Source organism: Synchiropus splendidus, chromosome 1 (assembly GCF_027744825.2).
Source record: "Synchiropus splendidus isolate RoL2022-P1 chromosome 1, RoL_Sspl_1.0, whole genome shotgun sequence".
Classification (NCBI taxonomy): domain Eukaryota; kingdom Metazoa; phylum Chordata; class Actinopteri; order Syngnathiformes; family Callionymidae; genus Synchiropus; species Synchiropus splendidus.
In genome coordinates this window covers 5,479,829-5,499,243 of record NC_071334.1, presented here as the reverse complement: position 1 = coordinate 5,499,243, position 19,415 = coordinate 5,479,829, and the positions used below count along the sequence as shown (strand labels likewise).

General features: G+C 45.2%; 1 protein-coding gene across 1 annotated transcript; it reads left to right on the top strand.

Moving 5' to 3' along the window:
- The first annotated feature begins 644 nt into the window (after nt 1-644).
- On the top strand, nt 645-18,460 carry aldh1a3 (aldehyde dehydrogenase 1 family, member A3). The gene is made up of 13 exons (XM_053853848.1): nt 645-757; nt 829-933; nt 2,373-2,513; nt 7,371-7,500; nt 9,240-9,301; nt 11,266-11,394; nt 12,710-12,823; nt 14,028-14,130; nt 14,224-14,408; nt 15,019-15,183; nt 15,697-15,854; nt 17,561-17,635; nt 17,712-18,460. The coding sequence occupies exons 1-13, from the start codon at nt 665-667 to the stop codon at nt 17,779-17,781; spliced, it is 1,530 nt and encodes a 509-aa protein (XP_053709823.1). The 5' UTR covers nt 645-664; the 3' UTR covers nt 17,782-18,460.
- Nucleotides 18,461-19,415: the final 955 nt, after the last annotated feature.

The window sequence follows — 19,415 nt, the reverse complement described above, 5'->3', positions numbered from 1 at the left end:
TTGATGAGGCTTCATGAAACAGTGTTGCAGGGTGGATGAAACAGTGTCCTCATTTTCAGAGGCCATAAGATGCCGCTTTTGGTTTAGAAATGATGTGAGGTTTCACTGAAGTAGTTGTTCAAGTCCAAACATTTCACAGCAGACAGCGCCATCCGTTGGCCTCTGGAAAACAGGACACTGTTTCATGAAGCCTCATCTACCCTTCACTAGCTGGTGGTAACAACTAGCTGAAGAGGGTTCATTTCTCCACTGGACGACTAATAAAGTTCTAACATTTTTAACATTTGAATTTGTGCTGTGTTCTTTTGCTTGTCGAAGATTCTGCTGACAACCATGCTTCAGTTCCAGGTTTGAACTGTGGAGGCGCTGTGTTTACAGCGGTGAAACGACCAGTTCACTGCTTAGAAACCGTGCCTCCGTGTTACAGTGACTGCAGGGGGGTAACAGTGCTCTATAACCCCGGGTGAGGCGATCATTCAGACCGGGGCCTCTTCAGCACGGCATGCGCTGCAGGTCCCTGTAAAACAAGATGGTCCACAGATAAGAGCTGCTGATACTCTCCCACAGAGGCGGAGTCCCGGCTGCTGTGAGGAGGGACGGCCGCCTGTATATAAAGTGCCCAGATGGACGGAGCGCACAGACACCGGCTGGGAAGTGAATCAGGATGGCTCACAACGGCACCGCCGAGAACGGAACTCCGGCCCCGCCTGGGACCTTTCCCCAGCCCGTCAAGGTCCCGGAGGTCAGGCACACCAAGGTAGGGATGCAGCCCGCAGGGAGCCAGGCTCTTCAAAGTCCCGCCGCAACATGGTCTCATTTGATTCGCAGATTTTTGTCAACAACGAGTGGCTGATGTCCAGCAGAGGACGGAGCTTTGCAACCTACAATCCTGCCACCGGAGCCAAGATCTGTGACGTGCAGGAGGCCGACAAGGTACCAGAAGACGCCCCATTATCATGAGAGATTCACTTGTTTTTATATGTAATACGTGTTCAAGTTTTACTGTCGCACCATCAGAAATATAACAGTAATTACACCATTATGAACGTGCTATCTAATACTTACATGTTAACATGTGAGGGCTGAGGGACAGGCGAGGTTAACAATGTCTCAAAATAATGTCTCATATAATCTTTGTTTGTTTTATTGTTACTTCAATATACACTTTTCTTCTTTTACTTTTCTACTGAAGACCAATATATTTAATTAAAAAAAAAGTCTGGCGGCTATTAAAAAAAGCCTTTTGAAAGGAAATGTAAACATGTTGGTTCATATGTGAGAGAAGTTACGTTCATAGTTAGAGATTTTTTTTTTCGAATCCAAGAAAAACTGCCTTGTTACTTAGTAATTATACTGTGAGCCACCAATGTCTACAATATATAGACTATCTTTTCTATCTCAAAATAAAGGTGATCATCATTACTAATCTGGAGACCAGAACAAACATGTAAAAATATTTGTCATCATTTATTTTATATTATTTTTATTTACCCTTTTGCTAAAATGCACAACAGGAATTTGACAAATGGTTGGATTAATCTGATTGTTGCAGAAACAGCACTCCCCAAATATACCTTTTAAAAAACGCAAAAATCTATATCGCACTGTAAAATCAAATCAAATGAAGCATGATGAAATATTAGTATAAATATTGGTTGTTGTTTTTTTGTTGCCACTATTCAAAAACGACATTTGATGAATAGTTAATAAGATAATAATAAAATAAAAAAACAAGGAGTAAAGTACTAGTAAACGGTTTCCTTACATGCGATGTGCAGGGTTAATTATTGTTTTTGTTCAAAAACCAGGTCTACCATGAAATGTCCTGAAATTTTTCACTTTCTCTGTGGTACGTTAAATATGTCAGAAATGATCAGAGCACAACCAAGTGTGAAAAATTCTCAAGCTATATCATCAAATGCTTTATTTTTATTAGTCACATGAGGACGTCAGCAGACTGTTTATTCAATGGGAAATTTTTATTTTTATTATTTAACTGATCCATTATAATTAAATACATCAAGTCCACCGAAGGATAATTATATATGAAAAAAATTAACAATGAATTATGTTGAATTCAGTTTGAATTTGATGTTAAATTCAATTGGAATTTAATCTTATTTAATTTGACTTTCCGTCACTATGCGTCAGTCTGCCTCTGTGGTTTGTATTTAGTTACTGCAGATATGTAAAGAGGTGATCAGGAAAATGAAATTCAAATTTTTATCAAACTCATGAAAGAAGGCGGCAACAATCCCACGACAGAATAGCAGTGAAGTCAAGTGGTTTGGTTTTCAGAACCAACCTGAATCGCTGCTCCCCATTTGAAGACGTGTTTCGGGGGTCATGCGATGTTTTCGGAACCTTGACAGGAGGATGTGAACAAAGCGGTGGCGGCGGCTAAAGCGGCGCAGCACAGAGGCTCAGTGTGGAGGCGGATGGACGCGTCCAGCAGAGGGAGGATGCTGCACAAGCTGGCCGACTTGATGGAGCGAGACCGGACCCTGCTGGCGGTCAGTGACAGAAACCCACAGCACCACAGAGTCATGGACAGCTGCTTTCACCACAGACGGATGGACAAAAAAAGAGGCACTAAATAGCATCTACATCACAAAAGATTACATCTACATCACTGTACTATTACTGTTTATGAGCCAAACGTTTGTTAAAGTATATCGATGACAGAAATTCAACAGAGCAAAACGCTGCTAAGGCGTGGACTCTGACGACAAGCTGAGATTGTTGTTGTCTCTAAACAAGCTGGGCGGGAATCTGACGTTTTTTTCGAGCTTGATTCACTCTTGGAAAGCCACTTTATTAAAACCCGATCTCCATGATTCTGAGAGAATTCCTCTCATCCGTGTACAGCTGGGATACAGGGATCATATCCTTCGGTTTCAGTGCTGCCAACATGACAACATCCTCCATCAGAGCTGCTCTGGCACGACACCTCACGCTGGAGATTTAAACCCCACCACTGTATATGAATTTAGAAATCAACCTAGGGACCATCGACATTTCCTGCTTTTTAACTGAATCACGAGTATTGTCTCATTTCTCATGTCAAAAATTGACATTCAGAAGTCACAGTGGTCATATTACCTGCCTCACACAGTGACTGTTGTCACTCCACTTTTTGATACAAAGGTTCCAGTATTTGGTGAGCGCATGGGAATTGTATAGCACGCTGCAACACAACCAAAACACAGCAACATGAGCTGACATTAACACATCTGCAAAAGCCGCAACACAATCAAACACTACAACATTTACCCGCAACATAAACCACGACGGAAGTCACCACAAACAGGACAATATATTGTAACGTGCAAGTGGCATTCATTGTGTATTATTTGTAATTATTTGTCGGTGAAATTGGAGCGAATGTACTACACATGGACTAGTGGACACGGTTAAAGTGTCAAACATAGTAGATTTGTGAAAACCAGATTGCGTCACCGAACATTTAAACGTGCTTTTCCGAAATCTTTTTCTACTTTCTTCCTCAGTCATTTGCTCCTTGGCAACAGTAGCCGCGGCTCTTGCCCACTAACTTCTGTTGTGGTTTAGCAATGTTGTGGCTAAATGCCGTTGCGTTGTAGCGTCTGAATTTGTTGTGGCTTCTGCAGATGTGTTAATGTTGTTGCGCTAATTTTCATTTGCTGTGAGCTTTCCCAGCCACCATAGAATTGAGTAAAGAACAAGGCAAAGTAAAATATGTTTTCTTTGTTTCCCCTTGCCTCACGCTCCCCCCTTGCGCAAGATGCCTAGTGCATTGAAACCCCTAACCCGTCGACATGCAGTGCAGAAGGCTGCCATTTGGCGTCAGAATAAGACGCGTCAATATATGACTCCACGGGAGCGAAGACTGGTCACATAAACTCACAAAAGTACAGATAAGATACGTCCATTGCAGGGGATCAGACACCCAGACAACAACGAAGACGAAAATGATTTGATGCCTGGAAAACAGTTGGGTAGGAAGTGAACAGGGTGCATGTCTGACAGTGAGATGATAGGAAGTGAACAGTGTGTGTGTCTGAGAGTGAGACAGGTAGGAAGTGAACAGGGTGTGTGTCTGAGAGTGAGACAGGTAGGAAGTGAACAGTGTGTGTGTCTGAGAGTGAGACAGGTAGGAAGTGAACAGGGTGCGTGTCTGAGAGTGAGACAGGTAGGAAGTGAACAGGGTGTGTCTCTGAGAGTGAGACGGGTAGGAAGTGAACAGGGTGCATGTCTGACAGTGAGATGATAGGAAGTGAACAGTGTGTGTGTCTGAGAGTGAGACAGGTAGGAAGTGAACAGTGTGTGTGTCTGAGAGTGAGACAGGTAGGAAGTGAACAGTGTGTGTGTCTGAGAGTGAGACAGGTAGGAAGTGAACAGGGTGTGTCTCTGAGAGTGAGACGGGTAGGAAGTGAACAGGGTGCGAGTCTGAGAGTGAGACAGGTAGGAAGTGAACAGGGTGCATGTCTGACAGTGAGACAGGTAGGAAGTGAACAGGGTGTGTCTCTGAGAGTGAGACAGGTAGGAAGTGAACAGGGTGTGTCTCTGAGAGTGAGACAGGTAGGAAGTGAACAGGGTGTGTCTCTGAGAGTGAGACAGGTAGAAAGTGAACAGGGTGTGTCTCTGAGAGTGAGACAGGTAGAAAGTGAACAGGGTGTGTCTCTGAGACTGAGACAAGTAGGAAGTGAACAGGGTGTGTCTCTGAGAGTGAGACAGGTAGAAAGTGAACAGGGTGTGTCTCTGAGAGTGAGACAGGTAGAAAGTGAACAGGGTGTGTCTCTGAGAGTGAGACAGGTAGAAAGTGAACAGGGTGTGTCTCTGAGAGTGAGACAAGTAGGAAGTGAACAGGGTGTGTCTCTGAGAGTGAGACAGGTAGGAAGTGAACAGGGTGTGTCTCTGAGAGTGAGACAAGTAGGAAGTGAACAGGGTGTGGGTCTGAAAGTGAGACGGGTAGGAAGTGAACAGGGTGTGTCTCTGAGAGTGAGACAGGTAGAAAGTGAACAGGGTGTGTCTCTGAAAGTGAGACAGGTAGGAAGTGAACAGGGTGTGTCTCTGAGAGTGAGACAAGTAGGAAGTGAACAGGGTGTGGGTCTGAAAGTGAGACGGGTAGGAAGTGAACAGGGTGCGTGTCTGACAGTGAGACAGGTAGGAAGTGAACAGGGTGCGTGTCTGAGAGTGAGACAGGTAGGAAGTGAAGAGGGTGTTTGTCTGAGAGTGAGACAGGTAGAAAGTGAACAGGGTGTGAGTCTGAGAGTGAGACAGGTAGGAAGTGAAGAAAGAGTGTGTCTGAGAGTGAGACAGGTAGGAAGTGAAGAAAGAGTGTGTCTGAGAGTGAGACAGGTAGGAAGATGAAAGGGTGTGAGTCTGATAGTGAGACAGGTAGGAAGATGAAAGGGTGTGAGTCTGAGAGTGAGCGCTGCTGATAGGTGCAAGCAGGATTGTGAGACTGGGACGGAACTTGTGACTGGAACAAACAGCAGAGAGAGAGACGGTGATTTGTGAAACACAAAGGTGACCAGCACCTATGTGTGTGTAAATTGAGCTGAAAACAAAACTATACTCACGGAAAATTGAGAGTGAAGTGAAGTCACCAAAAGCCAGGGCTTATTTTATACTTGTGATTTTTGACTGTAAAAGTTGTGCATCACTGTTTTCGCCAGATGACAGCCTGACGTCATGGCCGCACCTTCCCTCGGTAATGACTGCTGGATGTTCCTCTCGCGCTCCGTCAGAGACAGAAATCCCCACCGTGTCCTGTGTTCGGCTGCCAGCTCCTATTAGGACCCGTATCTGTGAGAGGCCTCACCAGCAGTCGCGTGTGACGGATAATTGTAAACATGCTGTGGTGCGACGCTCGGCTCCAAACCATGTTGGGGCAAATGAGGAGCAGAAGCTGAGGCCAGAGAGTGTCTCGGTGGTGGAGTCAGTGTCCGCGGCACCACGGCACTCGGTGGTTCGATATTAGACGACAACAATGAGACGTGCAGGCCCTTCGTGAACAGGTGGCAAGAGTCGTCTTCTTGTTGCAGCTTGGACTTCATGTCTCTGTTAACAGACCTTCCCTGTTCATATTTAAAACCTAACTAATAACAATAATATATGTAGTGTAGTTCGATGAAACCGAATCGCCTGCGGAGGACTTGGATGATATGATATTCCTTCGGGTTTGGCGTGCTTATCCAGAGAACGCTGACATAAGCAACCTTCCCTGCTGTCACGTCCTAGCAACAGAGAAAGTGCCCCATAAACTCAGCCAGGCTTACGTAACTATTGTTGGACTCAACAGCAGCCGTTATTAGCCTCATTATATCTGAGATGTGTCAGGCCCGGTAGCAACCTGAGGAAGTCGTGTCTCGGAAACTTACCACACTGGCCATATTGTGTTTCTCCCGAATGTGTTGAAGCGCAGACCGCTGCAGTTATGTGGGTGTTTCTGACCTGCTAATAATGTGGAGAGGAAACATCTGAACTTGTTTGCTTTGCAGTATTTAGAAGCAAATATATTCAACTTGTTGGCGCCTGCTCTCATGTATTTGCCAAACAGCCTCACTCAAGTATTCCCCTGCTCTGATCCAGGTCTTCTGATACTGGGCATCAGCAACCATATTGGTTAGCAGCCACGCACTGTGTTTAGTGCGAGGCACATCTCTGTCCAAGTCAGTAGGTGGTGCATCTAGTGAGCACTGAAAATGAGCCTCACTGTTTCACGAAGCTTCACCACCTTTCAGGCACCTGTTCTTTTTATACATCACTTGTTAAATGTAGTCAGATACTTTTCAAATGATCTCATGGATGCATGGAGACTGACTCTTGAAACAAACTGGCCAATGTTCTGAACTGGAACCATCAACTCCTCACATCTTTTATTGACATTAAAGCGCTCAAAATGTGTCCCAAGTTCCGACACCACAGCTGGTCTCAGCTGCTGCTTCTCGTCTCCGCTCCTCCAGGAGATCGGCTCTGTGGGCGGAGCTGCCGACACGTGTGACAAAACAGCGCATTTTGAGCGCTTTAAGGTCAATAAAACACCTGTGATGTCATGGGTTTGATGTGAGGAGGCTCAATATTTTGGCAGCATGAGGCTCTTTAGCCTGGAAAAATCCAGATATGAGCCGTGTTGCTGTATAAGCTGCAGGGTTCTAAGCACGAGAAAAAAGTAGCGGATTAACCAACAAATATTATTCAAACAAACAGTTCCATTTTCTCATTTTATTTTATTTTAAATTAAAACCACAAAAAATGTATGTCACCTTCATAATGTGTTTATTGAAGTTTGCATGCAAGTGAAAAGTGCTGAGTAGCTACTAGCCAGTATGGACATGAATGCAAATGAGACAGCATGTTGACCAGCGATCGTCCCGCATGTCCAGACTCTGGAGTCTCTCGACACCGGGAAGCCCTTCCTGCAGTCCTACTTCATCGACCTGGATGGGAGCATCAAAACCCTTCGGTACTTTGCTGGCTGGACTGACAAGATCCACGGCAAGAGTCTGCCTGTAGGTGAGTGTCACAAAAATGTACACTGTTCCAGCGTCTCAGATACTCTGTTGAAAAGTGCTTCTGCGTCGGTTTAACACCCTGACGTGGAGTGCATTTATTTCAAGGAGTCACCAAATATGGTCGAGCAGATTCAGATTCATGTAGTCAAGTCCATCAAAACAGACTTCTATGCTGATGATATCACGGCACTGTTCAAGCTTTGATCTGAAGTCAATGAAAGACAGGATCCTGGGATGCTTCCTGTCGACATCTCAATCTCCTGAGTAAAACTGCTCGGCCGAGAGCCTTGTCCCGCCCAAGTGAAGCGAGCCCCTGCCTCAGAGCGACAGCGGTGATCAAGAGCCGCAGGTGACGCCGCTCAGAGCGGTTATTGTCCTCAGTTGCGGGTGGTATTTGCTCCAGTCTGCTAATTCTTCCGCCCTCTAGTCAGATCAGGTCAGAGCATCTCCTCCGGCTCGCAGACAAAACATGCGAGCTTTTTCCTCACGATTACATCCCAATAGTTTGACTGAGAGGCGACAAAGGAAGAGGAAGAGATGGTGATCAGTGAGGTGCAACAGCCAGTCGAGGATTTGCTTCGCCTCGCCGACTCAAGTTGGATAATCCCCGGAGGAGCAGACTCCAGGAGGAGATGCAGAGATGAGAGACTGTTTATTTGTGCGACTAAGCTCCAGTGCAGTCTCCTGATAAATCAGCCAGGGGGTTGCTAACTCCCCCACCCCCTTTTTTTTTAAATAATGTTTAGGACTGATGTTCGCTTCTATGCTCAATAAACTGATGACCCCAAATAGTCCCTGAAAATAGGTTTTTCACCCAAAAATCTAAAAGTCATGCAGAGGCACAGGGGTGGTAACACCGGTCCCTAAAGTGCAGGGGATTGGTTCCAACCCAACTAGCACACACAGCAGTCTGGTGCTGCTTGTTTCAGATGATACCTCATTGGTTGTGTGCTTGTTGGGTCGGAACAAAAACCTGCACCTCCCCAGCACTTTGAGGACCGCTAGCATCTCTGTTACCAAACTAACCCCTAAAAATGATGACTGAAATCTTGAGGATGGATGGGTCAATGACTACCTTCTGGAGGAAGTCAGTGAAAAGTCCATCACTCTCTGCTCACTGATGCACAAGACACGTGGCAGCTAGGATGAGAACAGCAACAACAAACATGGAGGAATCATCCCTGAACCAAAGCAAACAAAAGCATCTGTTTGCTTTGGTTCAGGGAGGTTTTTCACTCCACAATGACCAGGGTTTCCACGACTCTGAATGGACTTGAAATTCTTATAAAATTAAAATCCTTGTACAAGCTTGTATAGCTATATATATATATAAAGCAAGCATTAGTAATGAAAATATATGTTAATAACAGAGATAATACTTGATATCCAGAGGCCAAGCAGGAGGTAGTGATCATGTTTTGGCGTCTACATGCCAGCTGTGTGACATCATCAGCAGTCACACTGCTTGGAATGCACTTTCTGGTCATTGTTTTTCAGTGATTTTTTTTCATTATTTATTCATTTTAACAAGGGGCTTTACGAAAGCTTTACTGCAGTGTATCAGGTTCGGACTGACCCAAGAGTTTGAGCCTCTGCAGTCCAGTGCTGGAGGACTGTTAAACTTTGAATTTTCAAACCTCCGCTCACAGAGGACCCTCACGGTTTTATGTTCCATGTCATGTTCCATCATGTTGTCTGTCTCTTGTGAGCTCAGGATGTTCAAGCTCTCTTTCATTGCAGATGAGAACTTCATGTGTTTAACCAAACACGAGCCTGTTGGAGTATGTGGCGCCATAATTCCTGTAAGTCAATGCTTCTCAGTTATTGTCTATACCGTAATAACAAGTGTTATTACAGTATAGATTGAATATGGATTCAGAGATGCTGCTGCTCATGGCTCAGTTGAGAGAATAGAGCCGCCACACAATATTGCTCAGTCAGCCATGGTTGCAATCGTGTTTGTGCCGTACTTCACTGGGTGATCTTTCTGACTTCATCCAACATTACGCAGAGTTGCACAAACGCTTGAGCTTGTTTGCTACTTAGCTTATTGCATGGATTGGCCGCCATTCTTTCTCTTCACTCTACTGTAGAGCTCCAGTGTGTTGATGCGCTGATCTGTCCCTCAGTCAAAGCAGCGCTGCTGTGGTGCGCGGCGCTCCTCTTCCCACACACTCACAGCCAAGAAGCCGCTCACATGCGCAACTTCCTGCTGTTTTTAAAGCTGATGCGCCTCTAACTGGACCACACACTTTCACCACAGAACCATGGAGGGAGGGAGGGAGGGAGTGATCCTTGTCGGAGTCGCCACCATGCCAAAGACTGTCTGCACCGCAGAGCTAACAGAGCTAACCTGACGTCTCACTTCCAAACTTTACTGATACTCATGGACTGTCACAGTTCGCTTTGTGGTTTACAAGTTGGTGAAAAACTAAACCCACAACAAAATGTGAGGAGAGAAAGAAGAATGTTTTTTATGAAGCAAGTTCAGGCAAAGAATGGAATAAAATCATGCAAAAGAGAAAAACCATAACAACAGTTATTTAAAGTAAGCGAATACATAAATAAATCCTGATATATTTTGCCATATTGCTGCCCCTTTCTGGACACATTTGAAACTGATACATTTTCTGCCATTTGTGTCTGCAAATATCCTGGCAAAAATAACAAGTGAGTGTCAGTAGCTACAGTGTTTCACAAATGAATAGGGATTTTCTATAGGACTTGTGCACTTTGGCCCAGGTTCCTTTGGTGGTGTGACCCGGGATTTTTTCAATGAACCAAAAGTGCCGTGGTGCATTGTTGATCAAAAGGCTCTGGTTGACTGCAGCATCAGGCTGAGTCAGCAAACCAAAAAGTGCTCTTCCTCTTTTCAAACACTTATTTTGTCATGGAAAGCTGCTTCACATGCTGTCAGTCCTTTCATTGTAGCCGAGGCCGGCGCATTGTGCCACGGACAAAACCCCCGATGAACACACATCTGCACTTCCCACCATGTGACTGTCAATCCAGAGCAAGGTCTGGACATGAGAGTGAAACTCTGCTAAATGTAACGGAAACCTAATCTTAATGCCAGCTCTGCCCCAAACAAGAGCCGCTCTCTTCACATCCCCGCCGGGCGATTCCTGCAAGAGCACACAGCTCCGATTCCCACCTGCTTAGATCTTCTTTTACACGCTGAAATGAAGGCACTTTTTTTTCTCTTTTGATAACAAGAAAATCAGATAGAGGGTGGGGTGGTGTTTGGTGCGTTACCATCTTGTATTGCAAAGGCACCCAGACGTGAGGGTATAATTTCGACGTCTTGACAGAATGCGACCATTCAGTTTTTTATCTTCGGAGCAAAAGCTTATAACCTCTAATGTTGCTTTGGCAACAAGGGAACAACACGCCTGTTGTTGGACATGAGAGATTATATCATAAAAGTGAACCTTATACTGAAGGATGTGGTGCAATTACAGCTGGCGCTCGCACAACATGAGTCATTGTCAGAAGGCAAATAGAAGCCTTTCTCCCGACTTGCCAGCTCCATAATGGGCACGAGTCTTTCCCGTTAGTGTTGTTAAATTTTACAATGCCCAAACAATAAATACGCAGCGCTCACACATAATGCCGTCTAATCTGGGTTTGAGTGGCCAGTGACTTGCTTCCAATTTGGGAGGAAAATCCGTGACAGCGCAGGACAATGTTTGTGGGTGAAATCACGCTTGGAAGGCTGAGGCTGTTTATTCATCGAATTCCTTTTGTCTCCTCTCCCAAACGCCAGTGGAACTTCCCCCTGCTGATGTTCACGTGGAAGATCGCCCCGGCGCTGAGCTGTGGAAACTCCGTGGTCATCAAGCCGGCGGAGCAGACCCCCCTGACTGCCCTCCACGTTGGATCGCTCATCAAAGAGGTCGGGTTCTACTGCTGGTTCTAGCTTGGAAGCAGTGTTGCCACAGCTGCTTTGAAAAACTGATCACCCCTTCAAAAAGTCACTGAGTTACTTTACTGATTACTTGAATTCAAAAGTAACTAAGTTAGATGACAAGTCACTTACTACAGCTCTCATCGCCTAAACAATATCTTCTATGTCAGTTTTGAGGTTGGCGTTCTTGAGGGTCCAGCGTTTTTCCATGTTTGGGGTCTTTTTTTTCCAGTTCTATGAATGCACAGTCAATGCTTTGCTTTGACACACTCGAAACCATTGGAGCGAAAATCACACACAAAAAGCAACAAGTATGAAAAACAAAACAAAGTGATATATTGCCATTTATATAATAAAATGGAAGCAATGATTTATTATTGTTTTACTATTTTTTAACTACAAGGCAAAAGTTTAGTGAGTCTCAGTGTGTCAGGTCTCCTGTTCGTCGCCTGGAGGCAGTAGTTGCACTTAAGTGGCTGCTGTGACTCGCCTCTACGCTCCGTCGCACCAGAGGATCATTTTATTTCTGACTTTCAAGAGAAAATGCAACATCAGTACATCACATCAGCACTGTTTCTTCCTGCACCAAAGAAAAAGAATCTATAAAAGTCTAAAAATCTAGCATCCATGTCTTTTAACTAAGTTTTTTGAGTCCGCACGTTCGACACATTTGCGAGGCTACTTTATTTCGCTCTCTTTAACCGGATTATTTCTGTGCGTTGGTGGACTCCGCAGGGTTAATACTGTCATCTACAGCAGACACTAACTCAAAGTAGTCTCTGTGTTTTCAGCTAGAAACCTGCATCTCTCTCCTCACGCCTCTGTTATTTACTGCCGTGTAGCCGGCAGCTTGACACGTGAGCTGCAAACGTAACTGCCGTGTCCCGCACATTACATCATGCCCAAAGACGCAGTTGTAGAAAGCCAATGGTAATATTTTGCTTCCCGACAATCGCAACAACAATAACACGCAGTGACTTAGAGAAGTCACATTAATTGGATACCTTGTTTGAAATAGTAACAGGTTACGTTACTCATTACTGAAAAAGGTGGTGATACAAGAGTAACGCGTTACTAAGTAACGGAGTACTGGCATCACTGCATGTAAACAAGGTTTCTTCATCCTGTGCCTTTTCTTTATTTAGCCAGCTCGGCTTTTATTATCACGGTGCTCTGGGTTTGTTTGCTATGTACGTACAGTATGAGTCAAACCCCAGGATGGTAGAATTACACGCAGACCTAGTACGACTACTAAATGTGCCGCACATTTTTCAGAACGTCTTTTGTGTCCCGTTTGTCTCAGGCAGAGTTCCCTCCTGGCGTTGTAAATATCGTCCCTGGTTTTGGTCCCACCGCGGGAGCCGCCATCGCCAACCACATGGATGTTGACAAAGTGGCCTTCACTGGTTCTACAGAGGTCTGTGCTGCTCCATTGAAAGACTTGAAATGTCAAATGAGAAGTTACCGTCGTTCAGTGGGGACAAGTAGTGATGGGTCGGTGAGGCTTCATGAAACAGATGGCGCTGTCTGCTGTGAAATGTTTGGACTTGAACAACTCATTCAATGAAACCTCACATCACTTCTAAACCAAGAGCGCCATCTAGTGGCCTCTGAAAATGAGGACACTGTTTCATCCACCCTGCAACACTGTTTCATGAAGCCTCATCTGCCCATCACTCGGGAGAAGCATCTGTCCTAGTTATGTTTTTATGACTCTGCCTTCCCCTTGTCTGCCCAGTCAAACGGTAAAAAACATTTGAACCCATGATTATGATGCCAAAACTTTACGTGAAATATCATGAAGACCATAGAACATAACAGACGAGCAAAAATAAATATCCAAATGCATAAATAACATTTAAAAGATCATAATAATCTGGGCGCAATAGTTACTGTGTAATAGTTACTGCTTTTGCTTTAGCTGTCCTGAGAGGCTGTTGCAGGTAATGACCTTTTTATGCTTATGGTGTTGGCAGTAGTTGACCAGGTTTTTGGCCTTTGTAAATAGTGAATTGGTTCAGTGTTTGTTTTTTTTTGATGAAGCCCAGCAATTGATGTTTTTAGCTGTTGGTGAAGACCTGAGGCCTTTTTTAGTTGGCATGACAATAAACTTTGTAATGACAGCATGAAAGCCTGGAAGACTTTGTTGTCAAAGTCAAGCGCTGAAAGCGTTATTGCCTCCTGTTCTGGTGGCAAATGGAGTCATAGTGCAGTGCCTTGCTGTGTTAAGAGAAAAGATGAACAGAAGTGCATGACTTTCTGTTGACACCGTGCTGTTGTGCAGCAGCAAGGGGGTTCGATTCCAGAGAAGAGTTTGGCGCAGACCACACATGTCCATTTTGATTTGAGTGAGTTGAGTGTTCGCCCCTTACATGTGGAGGGTTCCTGTAGAATCTCTGGATTGTTCCCACAGTCCAAATACACGCAGAAATATACAGTGTTTTGTTGGTGACTCTAAATAGTCGGTGACAGCAAGTGGCTCTCTAGATGTGTAGGTTAACTGCTGACTAGTGATCAGCTGTCATGAGGCAATATTGCAGTGTCAGGCCACTAGATGGCGCTCTTGGTTCAGAAATATGGTGTCTAACTTTAAATAATGATTTGAACTCTTCACCCAACAGGTCGGGCAGAGCATCCAAAGCGCAGCAGCCCATAGCAACCTGAAGAGAGTGACTCTGGAGCTGGGCGGCAAGAATCCCTGCATCGTGTTCGCAGACTGCGACTGTGAGTACGGAGACTTTCAGTTACATCTGTGACCGGACGTCCTCCTGCTGGAGTTGAGGTATTTCAGTGGTGTCCTTGTGTTTGCACGTGCAGTGCACCTGGCTGTGGAGGAAACCCAGAAAGGAGCTTTTTACAACCAGGGTCAGTGCTGCACTGCGGCGTCGCGTGTCTTCGTTCAAGACAGCATACACGAAGAGTTTGTACGTCTCAGCGTCGAGAAGGCCAAGAAGATCGCAGTAGGAGACCCGCTGGATCCTCGGACGTCGCACGGACCACAGGTAGGAGTCATGTGGCGGGCCTCAGTCGCACGACTCTTGCTGACGTGTCTATTCAACCGTCCTCCAATCTGAGAGAAAAACACGTACTGTGTTTCGGTCTTGACAAGATGACCAGATAAAAACCATAGAACCCTCTCCAGCGTTTCCCGGATCTGACCCAGGGCCTCCTCCAAGTCAGTCATGTCTATAGCACTTCGTCAGGGAGGCATTGAGGGGCAACTGGTTTCTGGAGGAGTTGCGGTTCTCCTGAGTCTCTCTCATCGGATTAGCTCACCACCCAAAGCTCAGTAGCGTGGCTGACAATTGTATGGTATTCTACCCACAAAGTAGTTTTCACTATTTTAAACAGGCAGGTCAGAGGTTCCCTTATGATGCTCAGTCCAGGCAGCGGTGGCGATATTTACGATGAACTAGTGGAGGACGGTTCAAACACACTTTGTAAATCAACATGTCTACAGTTATTAACAGTCAATTTTGCGTTATTGTATTATTACATCAAATCACTTGGACGCCACAGAGTGCGTTTGCAGTTTGGACACAATTATAACTTCGGTGATACGGTTAGAAAACGCATCTTTAATTTACAATCAACTTCCTCTTCATGCTTCAGATCGATCAGCAGCAGTTTGACAAGATCATGGACCTGATAGAAAGCGGGAAGAAAGAGGGCGCCAGGTTGGAGTGCGGGGGAGCTTCGGAGGGCGAAAACACCCTGTTTATTCAACCGACCATCTTCTCCGGAGTGAAAGACCACATGCGCATCGCACAAGAAGAGGTGAGCTCAGCATGCAGCCGAAAACAAATTGAGAAACCCTGACATGGAAGGGAATTGCGCCACTGAGCGCCAGAACCCAAGATTCCATCGCTGTTGAGAGACCTTCTATTACACGATAATTACAGCTGAAATAAAACAGAGGTGTGACTTCAAGCTAATGAACCTAATGTGTTTGAACTCGTTTTTTTTTAGCAACATTGTGTTTAGCAATGAAGGAACTGAGTAACATCATAAGACGATCCAATGAATGCTACAAAACAGACTACATTATACGCAGAACTTGCAGAGATGGTGTCTGAGAGGTACTGACTTCCTCTCTGACGCTCTGTTTTAACGCAAGTTTAAGTTGATAATGCTTTCAAGTGCATGGATTTGACAACTGGTTGGAAAATGACGTGTTTTTGTTGTCAGTTATGTTCAGTTTTAGTTAGCAAGAATGCATCTGCGATGTTCTTATTCCCACACACAAGTGTGGGCCTCGCCTCAAAGGCAGTCGTGTTCTTCCTGTCACAGATCTTTGGTCCGGTGCTGTGTATATTCACCTTTAAGAGCCAGCAGGAGGCCATCAGCCGAGCCAACAGCTCCCAGTATGGCCTGGTGTCGGCAGTGTTCACCTCCAGTGTGGACCGAGCTCTGGCAGTGTCTTCAGCCCTCGACACTGGCACCGTCTGGTGAGTCCCACAACTGCAGTCAATGCTGTTGCTTCTTAAAGAAAATGAAGCAATGCAGGATCAGAGGTTTTCTTTCCATGTGTACAAAAAAAAAGTATGTTTTCATGGACTGCTTGAATGACAATGAGATTCTGACTCGGCTCTTATAAGTGGGTCAACCGCCCCCGCCATCTTGTCACCATCACAACATCCAGCCGTCCTGCAAAGGCTCGGCATTTCTCTTCCCATACTGAAGCTGAAGAGCTTTTCAACCTGCATTCAAATGGTGCGGCAGCAGGACCTACACTCTGCCTCAAAATTATTCAGACCCCATGAAAAAAAGCGTTCGGTTTTAGATTCTTCATTTACAAAAGATATAGTTCCTGTGGAGCTCATGTCTTATGTAGCTTACGAGTGGCTGAACTGTTCATAAGCCAGTAAATATATGGCCGAAAGTTGATTCTCACCCATGTTCAGAATTATTCACACCCCTGGCATAATCTCAGAAAAACATGTCTTGCACCTGTTCCATGGTAGAGTGTGACACCTTTGTCCATTCCGGGCCTTGGTTGTTTGGTTCCGGGGTTTGTTATTGACCTCTCGACAGCTTTTCCTAGCAAGTCTGGGGGACACCTTATGCTTCCTGTCCCGCCCTCTGAGGTTCTTAACAGTGTTCTATTGCTGGCTGATGATGCTCTGCACTCTTTGATATGGCCTTGGATCCGTCTCCTGTACTGTCAACCTGCACAAGACGTTGACGCAGATCCTTGCTGAGCTCCTTCTTCTTGGACATAATGGTCAGAAAGTGAGAACGACTGGAACATTTTCCGTTTATTCTCTCCTGGAGAGGCATTGGATCATCGCTGGACAATTGGTCAGCAAAAAAGAGTTTATTCCATAGGCGTCCCGACAAAAGCCGGTAAAAACATAACGTGCGCGGACCGACCAGCTGACCCACGACGCGCTTTGTTACTGTGTATAACGCAGCCTCTGTATGCAGACGTGTCCCGTTAGCTACATTTACTGACTGTTTTTTCTTCATATTGAGGTGTAAAACCTTTCCTGTCTCCACACTGGACCGTGGTAGAGTGTCACAGGGGAGGTGCTGGAGCGCTCACTCCAGGGTTTGATGTCCTGTTGTGGGCTGGAGCTGGGACAGGGATGAGGCCAGTCTGGGACAGAGCGTGACTTGGTTTATGACTTTGTCACAGCCAAACTGCACAGAAGCGCACATTCAGAGCTGGACACGCACCGGGCACCTCTTCACTTCTGGAGAGACCTCACTCACTCGGCAACCCCTCCCACATGCAGCGGCCACACACATAGAGGAACAGCGCACCTGCAGCAGACACTCTACATTCACTCCTACAAAAGCCTCTTTTAAGGCTTGGAACGCATTATTGCTTTTTCCATTCATTGTAATGGGAAAAATCGATTCGGATTTCAAACAAATCACTTCTGGAACGGCCGCCTGGAACGGATTGTGGTCGAGAACCGAGGTGCTACTGTACAATGTTTTTTCATGGCTTATGAATCATTTTGAGGCCGAGTTTGAGGCGAAGGTCTTGCTCTGAATTTGAGTCACTTGGAACTAGATTTACACGTATTTAGCGTTGTAATTCAACAGAACCGACTTTGTGGACGATCTGAGATTATTTCATACTTTAATTGATGATGATAAACATCTTAAAATTGTCTATGAAATAAAAGCAAATGTCTGTCTTCAGGGTAAACTGCTACAATGCCCTCCACGCCCAGAGTCCATTCGGAGGATACAAGATGTCAGGAAACGGACGCGAGCTGTAAGAACGAGTCGATCCTTGACGTTTTGGGCGATGAACTTTTTGTTTGAATAACTTTGTGTGTTGCACCCTCTAGTGGCGAGTATGCGCTGGCGGAGTACACAGAGGTGAAAGCAGTGACCATCAAACTGAACGAAACACTGTGAGAAGTGTTGCATCACATCACGGCCTTCATCCTGCATCATGCACAGAGTTCATGTGAAATATACTGGTCACATATGTGTTCAAGATCCATGCGCTGCTTTACAAAGCGTACTGTGTTTTTATTGCCACCATTGGAAAACAGAGCAGCATGATTTAAATGAATACCTTGCGGCAGTAATAGTGTAGTGGCTGTCACACACATGTTCCAGAGTCTTGTAGTCATGATCAAGCTACAGTTTTATGGCTGATATAGAAGATATAAAGGCTCATCGTGCAGATGAAATAGGTGTCATGACCATGGTCTGTGTGACATCTTATTACTTTCAGATGAACGGATGCTGGTAATATATTGGTGACTGAAACTGTGCATAGTCTTTTGTTGTAATTTATTAAATTCCCTATAAAGAACTAACCGTGATGAAGCCCACGCTCAGAGGTCCACACTGCGATTCATGTTGATGTTCCATGCATGATGCCGGCGGAGAATGTGCCTTGTTCATGTTTGAGGACCGCCTGTTCTCCTCAGCCTGTTCCGGTAATATTTACCTCTCTAGCTCGTCGTCAGTGTATGGATGATGTCACACACTGACAAATCAGGACGCGGTCGTTTTATACAGATTAACAGCTGTTGTTTTGTATATTTCTTCTTCTATTTCTAGACCTTCTGAATAAAGTATGATGAAAAGCGTGTTGCTGTTTTTGCCTCACGGGATGTTAAACCTGCTGGTCAGTTACCTCTCAGTGATGCAGCTAACTGTATCGACAGCTTAACCAGAGTCAGTCAGCGTTACACGAGTCATCTCAGCACGAATTAATAAATCATGTTATTCACCAGGAAGACTCGACTGCACTTCACCTTATAAAGGAAGTATCAAACTCATGGCCTGGTGGCCAAATCTGGCCCTCCAAAACACGGCCTGTATGGAATTTCTGGTCTATACGGCGCAACTTTTTTCTTATGTCTGAACTCTGCAGTTAATATATGGATTTTCCAGGCTAAAGAGCCTGGTCACATCAAACCCATGACATCACAGGCGTTTTATTGACCTTAAAGCGCTCAAAATGCGCTGTTTTCGCCCGCGTGTCCGCAGCTCCGCCCTCAGAGCCGATCTCCTGGAGGAGCAGAGACGAGAAGCAGCAGCTGAGACCGGCTGTGGTGTCGGAACTTGGGACACATTTTGAGCGCTTTAATGTCAATAAAAGATGTGAGGAGTTGATGATTCCAGTTCAGAACATTGGCCAGTTTGTTTGTTTGTTTGTTTTTGGACTAATATTCCACTCTAAAGTCCAGAATTTATGGAAATCGATTCATGACTGAGCTAAATAGTGACAGCAAAGTGCACAAAAAGCTACACCACATCTGACACCTGTTGGTGTTGTGACCCACAGCGTGTTGCCATTCAAACAGGAAGTTTTCAAGTGAGCAGAAAATAAAGGCTTAATGGTTTGTAATGTAACATTTGAACTGTGAGACGCTCGAAGGGACACGGATGAACAATGCAAGATCAAATTCATGTTTGTGCCTCTTGTGTTGAGAGGTGAATGGTGAAGGGATACGATTTGTTTTGGTGTTTTGAGACTCACCAATGAGATGCTAACATCAGAATTTAAAGTGGGACTGATACTGCATTCTCTT

Bases quoted from the DNA above. Each gene is read 5' to 3' on its own strand.
- aldh1a3 (XM_053853848.1), top strand. From the start codon at position 665: ATGGCTCACAACGGCACCGCCGAGAACGGAACTCCGGCCCCGCCTGGG. The intron at 9,302-11,265 runs GTAAGTCAATGC...CCCAAACGCCAG, and splicing joins TATGTGGCGCCATAATTCCT to TGGAACTTCCCCCTGCTGAT. The intron at 17,636-17,711 runs GTAAGAACGAGT...TGCACCCTCTAG, and splicing joins TCAGGAAACGGACGCGAGCT to TGGCGAGTATGCGCTGGCGG.